Source organism: Coloeus monedula (genome assembly GCF_965178545.1).
Source record: "Coloeus monedula genome assembly, chromosome: 10".
NCBI classification, from domain to species: Eukaryota; Metazoa; Chordata; class Aves; order Passeriformes; family Corvidae; genus Coloeus; species Coloeus monedula.
The window spans coordinates 3,330,813-3,347,522 of NC_138790.1; the positions used below are offsets into that span (position 1 = coordinate 3,330,813).

At 61.2% G+C, this 16,710-nt stretch overlaps 2 protein-coding genes across 2 annotated transcripts; one reads left to right on the plus strand and one right to left on the minus strand.

The window, feature by feature from the left end:
* Window positions 1-2,410: 2,410 nt before the first annotated feature.
* MAB21L4 (mab-21 like 4) lies at window positions 2,411-6,629 on the plus strand (the record flags this gene model as incomplete). The annotated part of the gene is made up of 5 exons (XM_082288009.1): window positions 2,411-2,894; window positions 3,975-4,197; window positions 5,037-5,190; window positions 5,986-6,342; window positions 6,537-6,629. The coding sequence occupies 5 exons, from the start codon at window positions 2,411-2,413 to the stop codon at window positions 6,627-6,629; spliced, it is 1,311 nt and encodes a 436-aa protein (XP_082144135.1).
* A 623-nt stretch (window positions 6,630-7,252) lies between these two features.
* On the minus strand, window positions 7,253-10,704 carry AGXT (alanine--glyoxylate aminotransferase; the record flags this gene model as incomplete). The annotated part of the gene is made up of 11 exons (XM_082287844.1): window positions 7,253-7,360; window positions 7,700-7,828; window positions 8,028-8,123; window positions 8,242-8,311; window positions 8,559-8,654; window positions 8,934-9,018; window positions 9,345-9,415; window positions 9,647-9,747; window positions 9,820-9,884; window positions 10,223-10,415; window positions 10,540-10,704. The coding sequence occupies 11 exons, from the start codon at window positions 10,702-10,704 to the stop codon at window positions 7,253-7,255; spliced, it is 1,179 nt and encodes a 392-aa protein (XP_082143970.1).
* Window positions 10,705-16,710: the final 6,006 nt, after the last annotated feature.

The window sequence follows — 16,710 nt, forward strand, 5'->3', positions numbered from 1 at the left end:
GAGGAGAGAATGAGGAGGGGACAGAAAGTGGTAGAGGAAGGGGGAAGGGGAATAGGAAAGGAGAAAAACAGGGTGAAGAACAGGAGGGAGGAAAAGGAAGAAAGAAGCAGGAAGGGAAAGGCAGAAGGGGGAAGGAGGAAAGAGGAAAAGGGGAAAAGGGGAAAAAGGGAAAAGGGGAGGTCCCAGCCTGCAGGAAGGGGCAGAAGGCAGCATTTGCAGCACCAACCTCTTGATTGTGGCACCCAGAGGTCCAAAAAGTGCAGATGTCAAAGGCAGAGATGAGCCGAGGTCACACTCGCTCCTCCTGGCATCAGCGCTCTGGCAGCAGGATGTCAGGGCCACGCTGTGGGCTCAGCCAGCACTGTGACAAGAGGGCACGGTTACCCCACCAGCACCAAGACATCTGGGGGGACAGCCATGCTTCCCTGCCCTGCCCAGCCTTACCTTCCCATAGTACCACTCCTGGCTCTCAGTTCAGCTTCTGCATGATGCCCACAGCCTCCTCCAGCATTCCCGCCAGGCACTGACAGAAGGAATGCCCTGGCTGCTGTTGCAGCAGCAGGGACTCCATCCATGACAAAGTGATGCTCCATGGGGACACAGCAACCCTGCCAGCAGTGAGCCATGCCCCACCACCTCCAGAAAAGTGGTGGGCTGCATCTCTCTGCCCTCTTTTTCCCACATCAAGGCATGAAGCAGTAATCTGTCTTGCCTGGCTTGGGTTCAGCATTCTTCAGGATGAGCCCAAGCCACTCTGATGGGGGTCTGTTGCTTTTGGTCCCTCACTGGGACTCCAGCCAGCTTGTCTTCACATGATGGAGGAGGGTAAGACCTGCACCCTCAGCCCTGGTTGAGACAGCCATTGGTGTGGGGGCCCCCTGCTCAGATGGGGTGAAACCCGAAGCACAGGGCTCAGGTGAGGAGAGCCCATCACCCACTGTCAGGGGTTTAAAAGCTGGCTGAGACTCCCCAGCCCAGAGCACCCACAGCCTCCTGGTAGTAAGAAGCCCAGTGCAGGCTTAATGACTCGAACTGCAGGCGCTCAAGGATGCTCTGCAGGCGGAATCTCTGACCCTTGGAAAGCAGAGCTCCTCCAGTCGGCTGGCAGAAGGGCAGACGGCCGTGAGGGACAGACTCCTACCTGCAGGGCAGCTCTTCAGCCACGGGGAACTGAAGGAGGCACAAGGACGAACTGGAAATAACCCTGGGGAGATGCAGAATCTGGGCTGTTTAAAAGGGTAAGCCTGAGCCGAAGGAGGTCTCCCTCCCTTCCTCTGAAGCCGTCCCCACGCTCCTCTTGGGCCCCCTTGCACACGGACCCCTGCTGCGACAGAGCCTCCCCATTCCCTTGCCTGCTATGACCAAGGGCAGAATCAGTTCGCAGGAAAGCCTGGGAGGGCTGAACCACGCTGTCCTGCTGGGAGAGCCCAGCTTTCCGGCCATAACCACTGAGCTCCGGCTCCAGGCCTGCGAAGCTCGGGAACTGTACCTCTGGAAGGTGACGGCATTCAAAAAGATGACGTGCCCGGAAACCCCCATGCCGGGATTTGTGGGAGACGGGGAGAAGTGAGGGCAGGTCTGAGGGCACGGCCGCAGGCAGCTCGGGATGCCCCGGACCCCAAACCGCGGCCGGGGGCCGGCAGCTCCTGCGCCCCCTGGCAGCTGAGGGACCGCACGGACCGGCCCCGCCGCTCCCAGACCCCTCCCCCCGGCGGGTTTGGGGTAGAAAGCCCCGCTTTGTGCATCCTCCCGGGTCGATCCTCCCGCAGCCCGGCAGGAAACCGCGCCCCGGGCGGGGCCCATCTGCGCAGCGGGGCGGGCTCGCTCGTACAGAGAGGCGCCGGGGGCTGCCGCACCTGGAACGCTGGAGCGTGATGTTCTCCGGGCCAGACAGAGTTGCGCTGGGCCTGCAGGGCTGCTCTGGGCACCGGCAAGGCAGGCTCAGGGTCGTGCAGCCCTTCCACAGCCCCGCAATACGGCCCAGCTCCAGCCTGCCCAGCTCCCGTGGGTGCCGCACGGGTTGGGAGCAGCCGGGCAGGAAGAGCTGAGCTGGGCCGGGGCGGGAGGACAGCGGGTCGCCTTCACGTGGCACTGGCTCTCAGAGGGTGCTGCCGGCACCCTCTGCAGTCCCTGTGCCGAGAGAGGTGTGGGAGGGCACAGCGTGACCCTGGCGTGACCCACCAACTGAGCACTCGCTGTCACCCTTCTGGAGTGCCGGAAGAGGGGCCACGGTGTGACTCAAGCCCCCGCCCTGGGTTCGCCCTGTACTTCTCCCTGAGAGTCACCCAGCACTGGTGCTTGTCACCGCCTGGCTGTGCTTCCCTCCGCCCGCCCCACGCCGGCACCCAGCCCTGCCCTCCCTGCCCACGCACCTTTTTACTCCTGCTCGTAAGATAGCAGCAGAGCTGCCATGGAAGCCAACACTTCCCTCTGGCACAGCTACCTTGGGGTGATCGTGTCCCGCGAGAGGCAGCGGATGGAGCATTTCCAGCGGGCTGAGGACATCCTGCTCACCCTGTTGGAGAGCGTCCATGCCAAGGAACCCCGCTTCCTTGTGGACTACGCCAGGAACCTGGAAGCCTTCGAGTTCGCTCTCTGTGCCTCTGAGGATGCTGTCACTCTCGAGATGCCCCTGCGTATTGACGGCGACACCCTGCACGTGCTGGCGTGCCAGACCTGGGACACCCCAGCCAGGCATCCTTCAGAGCCGAACACCTGCTATCTGGAAGTGTGCTCTCCAGGGACTGGTTTGGAGGACTGGACTGACGTTGTGGATGTGATGGAGCACGGAGGTGGTGTGGGGTGCCTGGTTCCAGGCAAAATCCTGCAGCACCTGAAAGAGCTCCTTGTTTCAGCCATCGTGCACTGCCAACGCCTCTTCCTGCTTCAGCCAGGTGCGTACGCTGGCAGGGCGCTTCCCAGCCAAGCGCTGCCTCCAGTACTGCCGGGAAGCCCAGCTTCCCAGCTTGGCAGTGATCCCCGTGCAAACATGCTGGGACGTATGTTCCTGGGTGTGTGGCCCACCCAAAACCTGCAGGAGCAGGTGAGCGAGCACCTTGCTGTGTGCTGGGATAGGCTTTGCCCTCAGCTGAGGAAGGGGAGATGCAAACTGTTCCCTGCCATCCCATGGCATCAGAGTCATCCGCAGGCATCTTCACCTGGGGCAGGTGGCACCCTTCTTAGTGGGTGCAGGGTTCTGCTGTTAGTCCCCAGGTAGGGTTTGCTCAAGGACTTGGTGTGCTTGGTTTACCCTAACCGCATTCTCCCCTTCCTCTCTTGGCCTCCAAGTGCCCACTGCTCCCTGGAGGAGGCTGTTTGGAGAGTGAGCTGGGAGTGCATCATAGCTGGACCAGGACCCCAGGGCATGAGTCTGACTCTGTGAACACATGGGCCCCAGCTGGCAGCAGTGTCTTCGAAAAAGACTTGGTGGGAAGGGACCTTGGGAAATGCCCATAGCAGTTCCATAAGCTTCTTCATGCATTTTCATCTCCCAGTGTGCTTCTTGATGTAAAGCTCAACCAGGGTGAAAGGGTGATGTGAGAGGACCAGTGGGTCTGAAGGTCTCTTAATCCAGTCCCAGCAGGTTCACCATTCCCTCTTTCCTCCGTGGCCAAGCCAGTGACCTTCATCTTCCTCCACCCCCACAAAGCAGTGGACCTTTCCTGATCCATTTTTCTTGGACTGCATTGCTTTTCTTGGCACTGTTCAGCCACCCAGAAGCACAGCTCGGTTTGATTGCTTGAGACTTCCTGCTGTGCCTGACCTTGAGCCCCTCGATGCTTCTTGCTTTAAAACCACCCCAGCATGGTTGGGAGAGGGGTTTTAGCCAGGGAACTGCAACCAAACAGCAGCACTGGAAAGGGATGAGTCGAGTGGGGTGGGACGTGGCCACGGGCACTGCAGCGCATACCTGGTTCAGCCTGCGGGACCGGCTGTGCTAACCTCCTCACTGCTGCCAAACCCTCTCCATCTAGGTGACATCAGTGCTGAAAACCTGCGGGAAGATGCCATGGAGCTCTCCCTGCTGATCCGTGGCAGCTGGAAGACCATTCGCTTTGACATTGTTCCCGTGGTGAGGAGACAGCAAGAGCCGCTCCGGCTCCAGGGGCGGCAGAGCGACAAGGGCTTCCCTGAAGGCAGCCTCAGGAAGGCCACAGAAGAGGCCCACTTTGTCCCTGCCTCTCCCCACTGCTGGAGGTGAGAGGCTTGGCTGCACAGCAGGGTGGTCCTGCGCCAGGGATCCCCCCCCCGGCTGGCAGCACTGCTGGGTGTAAGCAAAAAGAGGTTGGGAAAGGGCGGGGACATGTCAGCACGGGTTGAAGTCACCCCCTCATGATGCCCAAACCCTCTTTCGTATGTTGGAGAAAAAAACCTCAGCCAAGTTTCAGACAGCTCAGGTAAAGAGGGGGAAGGCAACTGAAGAAGCCCCCTGAAATTATTCACAGGAGCTGAACCCTGACTGTGCAGAGGGTGGCAGCTCTCAGATCCCTGCTTGGGCTTCAGAGACAAGCCTGGGCACCTGGCAGCAGCAGGGTGATGAGGTGCCTCCCAGGTGGGCTGCAGGATGGAATGGGGCTGCAATGACATGTATCTTGCCTGCCAGCACAACTGCCCAGCCCCATCGAGGGGTTGAATAGCTAGCTGGACCAGTCCATATTTATTTTGGGAACAAAGTGGTCCAGCTGGATGCTCGGCCCTTCGTTGGGGACCAACCCAGCCTCCCCTCTGGGGCAGCCTGCAGCCCTCTCCACTACACCTAGGGGAGCACAACCTCACTTCGCCCCACTCACTCTTGCTCCTCCTGGGAAGGCAGGAGCTGCTCAGCAGTGCTCCCATCTCACTCCACACCTCTCAAGTTCTGCTCTGCCAGAGGCAAGTGCAGGGGGTAAATCCAAGATGCTGCACGACTGGGACCATGTGTGTGGCATGGGGGGATCCCCCTCACCACATCAAGTCACTGCAGGCATCCTCTCCCCATCCTGGGAGGGTGCAGGTCTTCATCTCCCTTCCTACCAGACTCCACTCTCTTCCTCCAGATCCTCCACTCACCTTCCCGTCCTGAAGCTGCTCCGAGCAGTGGACACCCTGAAGGGACCTCGTCTGGACAGCCTTCGCCTGCTCGACCAGCTCCGTGACCAGGACTGGGGAGGGGAGGCTGGGAAGGGCAGTCTCACTTTCAACCACCTGAAGGTAGGTTGGTTCTGCTGCCTGGGGCCGTGGCTCTCTGGGAAAGCAGAGCCAAGACTGCTCCCCTGCAGAAGAGCTCCAACAACAAGGGCTGGTGCCTGCAGTGCTTTGGGGTGTACCAGCTCGTGGCTGTGTCTGGAAGGGATGCATGCTGCTGCTGGCCATGGTTAGAGGGCTTTGATCCTTATTCCTTGGATTGAACCAGCAACCCCCAGCCAGAGACACTGTGCATTCAGAGCTGGGGCTCTGCACTGATGTGCAGGGCATCATCCCCTGGCCCAGGCTGCCTGTGTCTGCTGGGGATGGCATCCCTGTGCTGCCATGGACATGCCTGTACAGGCTGAGGGTGGCATTGCTGCTGACAAAAAGCCTCCTCTCCCCACCCAACCTGTTTTCAACATTCTGGAGCCATGCCAACTGGCCAAGCTGGGGACAGCACGCGGTGACACAATCCAGGTGTGCCCTGCCTTTTGATGGCTCTCCAGGCCATCAAGGGTCAAGAAGGGTGCAAGGATGTTTTCTGCTTACAGAATGGCTCCAGCTCCAAGTAACCCAAATCCTGCGTACTTTGCTTTGTGTTGCACTCTTTGATGTTTTGGGGGTGGTGGTTGTGGGGTTTTTTTTTTAAAGAAAAAGGGCACATGTATGCACCTGACCTTCAGAAAAGTATCATCTGCTCCGGCCCTCATGGATTCAGCCCCACAGGTCATTACGTGGTGACCTGCAGGGTGTGAAGGGTGGGCCTTCCTGGGATCAGGCCTTGTGCCTGATCCTGTGCTCTTTTCTCCCTCCTCACAGATGGTGTTGCTGTGGAGCACAGAGCTCTTCCCCTCCCCGGAGGACTGGCAGGACATAGAAGGCTCTGTCTACCGGCTCTTGGTGATCCTTCTCCGCTGCCTGGCCACCCAGCACTTGCCCCACTTCCTGAACCCAGAGGAAAACCTTTTCCAAGGAGCAGCCCCAGACCTTGCTTCCCTCTACCATATGGTCGAGAGCTTTGCCTGGGACCCCCAACGCTTCCTTCACTTCCATTTTGGCCTCCATGCGTGCAGTGGCAGCTGGCAGGCAGACCCCGACACCCGAGCGCTCCTGCAGCTCCCCGCGGAGGATGGGTCCTACTGGGACACAACCTACTTTGACATGCTGCTCAGCCAGGTAACCCCAGCCCTTCAGCTGATCTCGTGAGGCAGCACCAGAAGCCACCTGGGCTAGGAAGTTTGGGATGCACTGGAATTGGCCCCACCGAGCCCTCTGGCATGCTGTGGAGGCTGTGGGAGGCTGGCAGTGCTGGAGCATGGAGCTCAAGCAGAGTGGGAAGCCCTCTCCCCTCACTTCCCACCTGCCTTTAGTTTCAGGTGTACCGGATCCAGGACAGTGCACGCCGCTCAGCAGTGTCCCAGCTCCTCTCCAAGATCCGTCAAGAAATCCCTCAGCAGAGATGAGTGGGACTCTGCTGCTGCACCGTTGGGGTGTCTCGAAATTCTGGGGGGGTGCAAGGAGAGCTACAGGGCCAGGGATCAGCATGCTGCTGTGTCACTTTATTGGGGAAAGGTGGTGTGGGGGAGTGAGCACATCTGCTGCAGCTGGGGGGCATACACAGCCTCTTGACTGCCCTGGTGGACCTGGGCACTGGGTGCTTCGTCCCATGGTACAGAATCTGGAGGGGGATGGCTGGCATTCTGCACTGCAGGGTAGGGAAGGCTGAGGTTGTTGGTGATGGGAGGGGACCTATGGTCAGGTCCTGCATCCAGCCCTCTGTCAGCTTGCTGAGGGTCAGCATGCCCTGGGGCCAGAGGAAGGGAAAGAACTGAGGGGCCAGGCTATTGGGGTGATGAGAGAAGGGGTTTTGAGCCATGTTTCACATCTGCTGAGCACAGCCCTCTCCTCCATGCCCCGTGCTATCCCAGCTTCTTTCCACTGTGGCCTGGCTTGCTGGGTGTTGCCGTGTCTCCTGCCAGCATCCCAGGGAGGCAGTGGAGTCCCTCTGCTGCCAGCTGTCTGCAGCCAGGCGTGCGGGGCAGTGCCAGGCCGCCTCCCCCAGCCTCCCCCTCCCCGGCAGGGGTGCTCACAGCCTGCTGCGGTGGCAGCGGTTCAGGGCATCTTGCAGGGCTCGAAGCACTCGGTCCACGTTCGCACCGGTTGAGTTGCAGCCCATGAGGCCGATGCGCAGGACCTGGGAGGAGAAGGGTGAGCGTCTCCCTGCAGGACCCACCTTTGTGTCTGTGCCTCGGCAGTCCCGTGCGGAGCGGGGGACACGCAGCCGGGCATGAGCGGTTGTGCGCCGCTCCTTCGCTCGTGTTTAACTCACACCGTTCCTATAAAGAGGTGTCACCCCGCTAATTACGTGCGTGGTTATTCAATGAGGTGGTGATTGTGTGTGGTTGTGCTGCTATGCGTTGCTCCGGGCAATGGGACACAGCCAGCCGCACTCGCTGTCGGCAGCCAGACAGGGGCAGGGCATGTGGGGTTCGGTGCCCAGCCATGGGCAGCAGGAGGGGAGGACTCTGCCCACCTTGTCCACCGTGGGGCCCAGGCCCCCGGCGATCTCCACGCCATGGTTGTCCATCAGAAAGGCTGTGATGTCCTTCCAGTTGTAGCCCTCAGGCACCCTGACAGTGGTGATGGTGGGAAGTCTGGCCTTCTGAGGAAGAGAGAAACTGGGTTCAATCCCACGGCCCCTGGTGACCCCAGCACGCTGCCAGGGGAGAGCATCACTGAGCGGGGAGCTTTTTCTCTGGCATCAAAAGCTGCCCAGACAGGCACATCTCCAGCTGCACAGGGCTGAGTCCTCATGCTGCCCCTACTCTGTGGTGGTGGTGGTGGGCTTGCCCTGCACCCACCTCCTCCTTCACAAACAGCTCAAGCCCCAGGTCAATCAGACCCTGGCACAGTTGGGTGCAGTTGGCCCGGTGTTGCTCCCAAGAGCTCTCCAGACCCTGTGGGCAGAGAGCAGAGAGAAGGTCTCTGCTGCTGACAGGCATCTTCTGGCACCCTCTGCTCCTCCAAGCCCCATGGGCACTGCTGGTGCTCCCCTGCCTGTCTGGTGCCACTAACCAGTTCTGCCAGAATGGCCAGGCCTTCCCGCAGGCTGAAGAAGCTGTTGATGGGTGCCGTGTGGTGGTACCTGCAAAACTCAAGGGGCACCCAGAGGAGTTCAGCTTGGCTGCAGCACAGCAGCCCCTTGCTCGTGGTCGGGGAAACCGAGGTACAGCATCCTTCCTCCTCATAACCCAGTGCCGAGAGCTGTGACCAGCAGCCAGGGTGATGGGGAGGCAGGGCCTGAACCCTGAAGGGCAGGCAGCCCCCGGGACAGGACAAAGGCTGGGTGGGGAGTGGTTGCAGCTGTCTGTAACAAGAGAGCCTGCCCTCACCTCCGCGGCTCCCCGTCACAGCCCCAGTAGTTTGCCAACCAGCCCATGTCCAGATAGAAGGACAGGGGCTTCGTCTTCCTCTTCAGCAGCTTCTCCCTGGCAAAACAGAGTACTGGGGATTGGTCGGACCTTGACCCCACCAGCTCCAAGGTGGGATCGGTCCTGTGGGAGGGAGGACTCCCCTAAAGCAAGCGCAGATTATGGCTCCAGCTCCCCGTCACTGCCCAGGGATGGGATGGGCTCTACCCCCACAGCACTGCTGCTGGGCATACTCGCCACAGAGTGGGACTGAAGCAGGTGGCTGGCAAAGGAGAGAGGCAACAGCCTCCCCCAGCACCATCGCCTTCCACCCTGGTGAGGCTGGGCTGCTCTTACCTGGCTCGGTCACTGAATGAGATGGGGGCAGTGCCGGGGGGTGCATTGAGGACTTTCTGGGAGCCCGAGTACAGGACATCGATCTCTGCCCGAGAGGGAAGACAACTCCTTAGGAATCAGAGGCTCCCAGCAGGGAAACACTGAGCCCTCCAAGCTAGCTGCAGGTGGTGGGTGGGAAGCACAAGGATGGCACACACTGCAGGTCTTACTTGTGTTCAGGCTGCTTGGGGAGGCCCCCTGTACTGCTGATGGTCCCCCAGGGGGAACAGGCTCTCTGGCTGCAGCTGGACCAGTTTCTAGTGCTGCTAGCCAAAATGCAGGCAGAGGGGCTGATCCCACTGCTCTCTCTCCCTGTCCCAGGCACGAGCCCCTTTGTCCCCTGGTTGCCCTTGACGGCACTGTGACTCTTACCCTGCTGGTCCATGAAGATGGGGGCTCCCCCAAGCGATGCCACTGCGTCCACAAGCAGCAGGCAGCCATGCCTGTGGGAAGACAGAGCTCAGCCTGACGCTCCTGCCACCTCCTCTTGCCACACCTCTGCCTACAGCCCTGGCACCCTGGTCCCCACAGGGGCTGCGTGTCTCGCTGGCACCAACTGCTTCCAGCACAGGAGAGCCAGAGAAAAGCCCAGCACATATAAATCCCCGGGCCCAAATCCCCAGTGGTGACCTCGGGGTGCCCTCAGTCGCTGCGGGTGCCCGCCAAGCACTGACCGGTGGCACAGCTCGCCCAGCCCCTCCAGTGGCTGCAGCACCCCCGTGGAGGACTCGCCGTGGGTGATGAAGAGCACCAATGGTTTGTGTTGCACCAGGCCCTGCATGATACAAAGGAAAGGTGACCACACTGGAGGTCACCTTGTGCCCTCGGCATAGTGGCCAGCACTCACCTGCTCAATGTCTTGTGGAGTGAAGTACTTGCCTGGGGGCTTCAGCAGCTCATAGACATTGGCTCCTGGGGGGAATTTGGGCAGAGGAGAGTGAGGTTTGGGCATGCTTCCCAGTGGGCAGGCACCTACTCCATGGGGTAATTGGTCATGCATGAACCAGGAGCAGAGCTGCCTGCCAGAGTCTGGCCTCCTGCAGATTTGCCCAGTGGAAAAGCCATAAAGCACCATAAATGGAGGGACATCACTCTTGGAAAAATCCTGGAGTGCTCTCTAGGAGAGTGCTCTCTGGCTTTGTAAGCCATGTCACTGAGCACTGCCAGGACTGGGACAGCAAACTGGGGCATCCTGCCTTCAAGCCCAGTTCCCTCAGCCCGGCCATGCCATCTGGCTGTTCCCAGCATACCCAGCCTCCTGGCAATATCGGCGGCACGTTGTCCCCAGATGCCGTTGATGGCCACCAGCACAGTGTCACCAGGCTCAAGCAGGTTGAAGAGGGCGGCCTCCATGGCACAGTGGCCGCTGCCGCTGATGGCCAGGGTCAGCTGGTTCTGCGTCTGGAAGGCGTACTGGATGCCTGCCTTGATCTCATCCATCACCTGCGGCAGCGGAACACTGGCCAGCACTGCTATTGCTCCTCTTGCCCCAGCAGAACTGTTCCAGTTCCTTCTGGGGGTGAGGAAGAGGAGGGCAGGGAAGGAAAGCTGGGCTGGGGCAGCTCACCTGCAGCACTTCAGGGTGCATGTGGCCCAGGAGCTGCCGACCACCCGCAGCCTGGATGCGGGGGGGCACATTGCTGGGCCCTGGCCCGAGCAGCAGCCTCTCTGGCACGGCCAGGGGCCGGAGCAGTCCCTGGGGTGGGGGAACGCGGAGCAGGCTGGTGGCCATGGCACGACGTGCTGTCCCTAGGAGCTGAGCCCAGAGAAGAGGAGCAGTGGAGGCTGCCTGAGCAGCAGCCAGCATTGCAGCAGTGTATCCTATGTCGGCAGTGTCCAGTGTCCCCACGGACCTTGACCCGGAATTCAGTGCTCCCCCCTACCAGTCTGGACTCTACCCTGGTTGCCTCCTCTGCCTGGTTAATGTGTCACCAGTGCTGTCCCTGCTGTCTTGGGCCCCCTATTTTGGGGGTGCCCCCTTGCTAGTGCTCAGGGCATTGCTCCCCAAGTATGCCAGCCTCGGGGACTCCCAAGCACCCAGGCAGTCCCTGTCCCCATGGCCCCCACAACACCAGGGCTAATGATTCCCAACAGTGTCCCAGCAAGTGGGATCCCTGCTCTGAGCACCTAGATCCTGTGCCAGGATGGTTGTGCTGGTCTGACACAGCTGCCAATGGTCATAGCTCCTCTGCAGCACGAAGATCCTGTTCACCAGGGCTCCCTGACCAGGGACCTGCCTTGCAGAGGGACATCTGGATGGGTGACAGCCTGAAGGAGGCTGGCCAGTGGGCTGATGTGCTCCAGGGCAGAGCTATGGACTGGGACACGGACACAGTCCCTGCCACAGCGAGCTGTGCTCTGGAGGCTCAGCCTGGATCATGAGCATCCCAGTGTATCCTGATGATGCCACAGGCCCTTGTGGCAGTTGGATACGCTGTTACCTGCTGTGGGTACCCACAGCACATTGCATCGTGCCCATCCTCTGGCACATTCTCTGCCATCCATGCCCTGAAATGAAAACAAGCTGCCCGCTGTGAGCTTCAGCAGATCCATGAGTGGGTCCTGTCCAGAGGAGCCCCTCAGTGAGCAAAGCTTTGGCTAGGGATGACAGAATAAGTGTGAGAATTCCCACCCAGCAGAGCTGGCACCAGTGGCCGCTGCTGAAGACAGATGGGACAGAGGCATGGGGCCGGCAACAGTGCCAGGTGAGAGCACATCTGCCCAGCAGCTGGATGGCTGTCACTGAGAGGAGCTGGGGGCAGATGTGTTTGCTCCCGCATGGATGATGGAAGCCACAGTCAGCCCGGGGACTGCTGCCCAGCCATCATCCCACCAAAGCGATGGCGCCATATCGGGTGAAGAGCTCCCAGCTGCCTGTCCTCTAGGGAGAGATTTGGGGCATGGCTGGGGCGGGGACCCGACGCGTGGCCTCGGGGCTGCCGTGGGGCGCGGGTGGCCGTGCTGCTGGAAACAGCTGGCAACGAAGGAATAATCCGCTTTCTGCGCTGGCTCTGAATCCCGGGCGCAGATGGGAAGGAGCGGCCGTGCCCCGGACGGCGGGCGGGGGCTCGGCGGACGGAGGAGCGAATTGACGGCGCCGGGGCCGAGGGCACAGGAAGCCCTGGCGGGGGCCGCACCTCGGAATACTGCGCCGGGGAGCAGGGGTAGCGGTGTACGGTCCGAGGTACCTGGGTATCGGGGTACCGGGTACCGGGTACCGGGCCGGTGCCGGTTGCCAGGCGACGGCAGCAGAGAGCGGCCCCGCCCCGCCCCGCCCCGCCCCGCCCCTGCGGCGGTTCCGCAGCGCGCCCGGGGCCGGGGGATGCGCTGACGTCACCGCTCCATCCCCGAGCGCGCCCTCCCGGTCCCCGCGTCCCCCTCCGGGCGGCGGCGGCGGCGGCGGCCGCCAACCAGCGCGTGGGGCGGGGACCGCAGGGGCGGGGCCGCCGCTGCCACCCGCACCGGCACCGGCACCGGCACCAGCACCGCATCGCATCGCATCGCACCGCGACGCTCGGCCTCATGCCGGCGCACCCCGCCCACGGCTGAGCGCTGCGCCCCTCCGAACCGGGCGCGGCCACGGGCACGGCCAGGGGTATCACAGGTAGGGGCGGGCGGCATCGCGCAGGACGGGGCAGCCCCGCCGCGCCCCCCCGGGCGCTGGCCGAGGGGGGAACCGGGGCTTCTCCGGGGTGGCGGTGCCGCCCCTCGCGGCCCCGGCGGGGGCGAGGCGTGGCGGGGGGGAGCGGGATGCGCATCCCCGAGGGTCCGGCGGGGCGGAGGGGCTGCGGTCGGTGGCCATTTTGCGGGGCCCCCCGATGCTCAAAGTTGGGGGGGGGGGGAACTGTCCTCGGGTCCCCAGCGCGGTGACCGCCGGGTGCCGCCCCGTCTTCCAGAAGGATCCAGCTGGGGAGGGGGGGGCCCTGCCCGCGGATGAGGAGACGCCTCTGTCTCCCCGGCCCCAGCCAGGGTGCGAAGGGGGAGGATGCCATCCCCGCAGCGGGGGGCACAGTAACCCCTTGTTACCCCAGAGCCACCCCTGCTCTTCCCTCCGGGGCGGATGGCTCTGGTTATGCAGCTGAGCCATCTTGCGTCATCATCATAATGCTTCAGAGTTAGCGACAGCAGCGCTGGAGGGAGTGGTGGATGCCCCACCTGGGGCTCTCGCCGCGGGTAGCTGGCAAAGGTGCGGCGGTGCTGGGACTCTTCTTGGCCCCCAAGGACGAGCAGCTGCCGGTGACCTTGCGCTGTGGAGTGGCTGGACAAGGGCCGCCATGTCACTGCGGGCCAGTGCAGTGGCTGCTGGCTGTTGAAGGGGCAGGTCCCGGTGTGCAGGGCTAGTGCAGAGCTCCACGCTTGGTCATCCAGGTTCCCAGGGAGCAGCCCTGCACCTGCCCTATTGTCTCACTCGTCTGCTTCTTTCTCCTCCTCTTCCTCCTCCTCCTCCCCCTCTTCCCTCACGGGGCAGTGACCCCTCCCCTAGATCCTGCAGACCCCGTGTGAGCTGGTCCACTGCCTGCTCAGGTCCCATGCGACAGCGTCAGGGCTCGGGGAGGACAAGGAACAAGCCGAGCATCTCCCCTACCACCCCACAGCCAGGCACCCTTCCATGCCCCAGCACCCAGAGCAGCCCCATGCAGGTGGCCTCTGTGGCACTGGGGGGGCAGGGAGGCAGCAGACCCTCCTCCTCCCCTGGGTATGGCCAGGGGTGTGGTGGCTCTGCCATCTCGGCATGCTGCTGCTGACCTCCATTTTGTCTGGGAGGTGGCAGCTGGCGCTGGCAAAGATGCTGCCACCACCCTCCGCCTCCCTGCGTGTGGCAAGAGCTGCAGCCCCTCAAGCCCTGGGTTGTATGGGAATCTGTTGTCCGCCCCCTTCCTGGCTACCCTTCTCTGTGCCCAGCAATGCTGGGCATCCACTGGCGCTCACAGCCTTTTCTATGCAGCTTTTCCCTGTTTGGGGTTTGAGTGTCTGGAAGAGAGGATGGAGGGAGCAAGGACGGCAGGTGGGGTTACTTTGCAGCAGAGACGGGGGGCAGAACCCCTCATCCACATCCTTACATTTGCTGCCTGCAAACTGAATCTGCATGGAAATTCTCAGGCAGCTGCAAACTCTGCCCTGAAGCTGTGTCCCGCACTGGGGTGGGCAGGAGGTGAGGAGGGACAGGGCAGCATGCCTGTGGCAGCACTGGGGAAGCAAGGGCTGGATTTCATCTGAGCACGGGAAGCACTTGCCCTTGTCCTGGGCTGTCCTCTGAGCTGCTTCCCTGCCTGCAGGTGCTGCTCTGGAGAAAACTGCACTGTCATGGTCCCTTGTCCTGTGTGGGGCGGGAGGTGGGTGAGGAGCTTGGCTGGCAGGCGTTGATGGTGCCATGTCATCCGGCAGCATGTTCCCTGCTGCCCTAGAGGCAGGACAGAGTCCCGTGGCCCCAGTCAGAGCTGGGGGGCCCCAACAAAGGGTGCAGGGGAAGGACTCACCACAACAAAGCCTGGCAGCTGCTGAGAACACACTGGTGCAGCTAGACAGGGCGTCCACCCTCGCCACTGAGGTGTCGTGGGGTTGGATGCGTGCAGACAAAGGGAAACTCACCTTGGATTTCCCTGCGTGCAGGCAGCTCATCATCTGCTGTAGCTGGGGGACTGGCAGCATAGCACACTCCTTAGCATCCTTTGGGGAAGAGCTTGCTCGTTGGTGGCACTTGGGGACAATGCTCCCTGTCCCATTGGTCACCTCTCAGCAAGGGATGCTGCCAGCTGGTAGCCCTCAGACTTAAGAGAGGTTTCATTAGCTAATCTCTGCCCAATTAATCTTAGCTGATCCAGTTAATCATGGCTCTCTAGGCCTTTTGCTCCTCACTAGGGGTGACCGGTGTATCACAGGGATGGGCAGAGCGAGCAGGGTGCATGAGAAGTGGGGGAAGAGATGCCCTGCAGAATTGGGGGACAGGTCCAGATGTTCACCCTGGCTCCCTGGCCCCAGGGACCCCCTTGGCCATTCCTCTCTGCAACCTCCCTTGTGTGTGGAGTAGCCCTGGGAGGCAGCAGGGAGGGAACAGGGAGCGGGGTTCCAGTGCTGGCCCGCTCCCAGTGCAAGGCTGGTCACGGCTTATTGAATTTCTCTCGATGGCAGCAGATTAAGCAGGCGGTGGCTGCTCTCACTGTCCCCAGGCAGGGCGAGCTGGCTGGGCTCGAGCCACCCACAGGCTGGGGGGGCTGCCTGGCCCTGCCCCTGGCCCTGCTCCTGCAGCCTGGCCCCTCTCTTTACGGGATGCTGAGTGCCCATGACCAGTGATGCCGTGGCTCACGATGCTCCTGTGTTAAGTGGGTGCAGGCTGAATTCCTCCCTGCAGCTGAGCCAGGGAAGTGAGTCAGAGGAAGGGAAGGAGGGTGAGAAGCAGCTGGGTCAGTGTCTGCTGGTGGTCCCCAAGGGCACACAATGTTGCCTGGGGTCCTTGTGCTGCCATGGCAGGGATGGAACTGGAGAGCTGCAGAGGAGCAGAGGGAAGCAGTGCATTGCCAACCAAGGAAGCTGGAGGAAATGGATGGAGCAGAAAATGGAGCTGGGGCTCTGCAGCAGGGAATACTGGCTGGGAGAGGAGCTCACACTGCTGGGCAAGGAGAGCTGGATGGGAATACACTGGGATATGGCCTGTGGATGGCAGGGAGAGAAAAAAGGTCCTGCTGGTGAGGAGGGGGTTTCTCATGGCCAGCAACAGTGGGGGTACGGGGTGTGGGGCTGACCAGGCAGAAGAAGGCGAAGAAAGGAAAGCAGCATCAATGGAAGGTACACAGCAGGATGAGGCACATGGAATAGTGGTTCAAAGGAGAAACCAGAGTTTCTTCATGGGAAAGGATAGAGCCGGAGTGGCTGGGAATGGCACAGGGCTGGGAGGGAATAAGGGCAGGGGCTGAGGTGGCCCGTGGCAGGCAGCAGGCAGTCCTGGGGCTGGTGGGCTCACTGATGGGGGTGCTGTTCTGGTGGCTGTGCAGGAGGCAGGAGCCCAGGGACCTGACCCACCTCTTCAGAGCCCTGGTAGCTGGAGAGGCTGCAGAGCTGGGGGAAGGAAGCTGTCTTGCCTTGGGAGGAGAGGGAAATGTTTGACATCGGCAGTCAGGTGTGGATGGGATTTAGCCTGCGGATGAATCCATTGTCCTTGAGTGGTGCCACAGGGTGGAGCAGCTCGAGCTGATGGCCTCGTGAAGATGCAGCCCTTCCATATGGGAATATATCCAATCATTTCATGGGAAAAACAGCTTTTTCATTCCCCCTTGGCAAACACTTCTGTTTAATTTTTCCTTTCCCCCATGTGAGTGGGGAGGCAGAAGCCACTGGCAGGCAGCAGCCCACTCGCTGGCTTAGGGACTCAAGGGTGGTGTTAAACACCTGCTTAAAATAATCCAAGCTCAAGAAAGCCTGAGACCAAATGCTTGAACTCTGGAATTTATGGGTGTGATCACTGGCTGAGCACAGTGGGAGCTCCGGAGCCGTCGCAGCGGGAAGATAAGAGGAGGGTTTGGGAACTCCAACAGAAGAAGCTTTGTCCTCTGTGTGCTGTTGGACATGCCAGCACACTTTTAAAATAGGCAAAGGGTTTCTGAAAGGCAGTGCCAAGCTTGTAACACTTTCTTGCTGCAAATTTTTCCACTGTGCCTATGGTTTCCTCTCACCCCCTTGGAAATCAAACCACAGCTGTCAAACCTCAGGTAGTTTTAAAGCCATCCCCTTCTCTTGGGATACT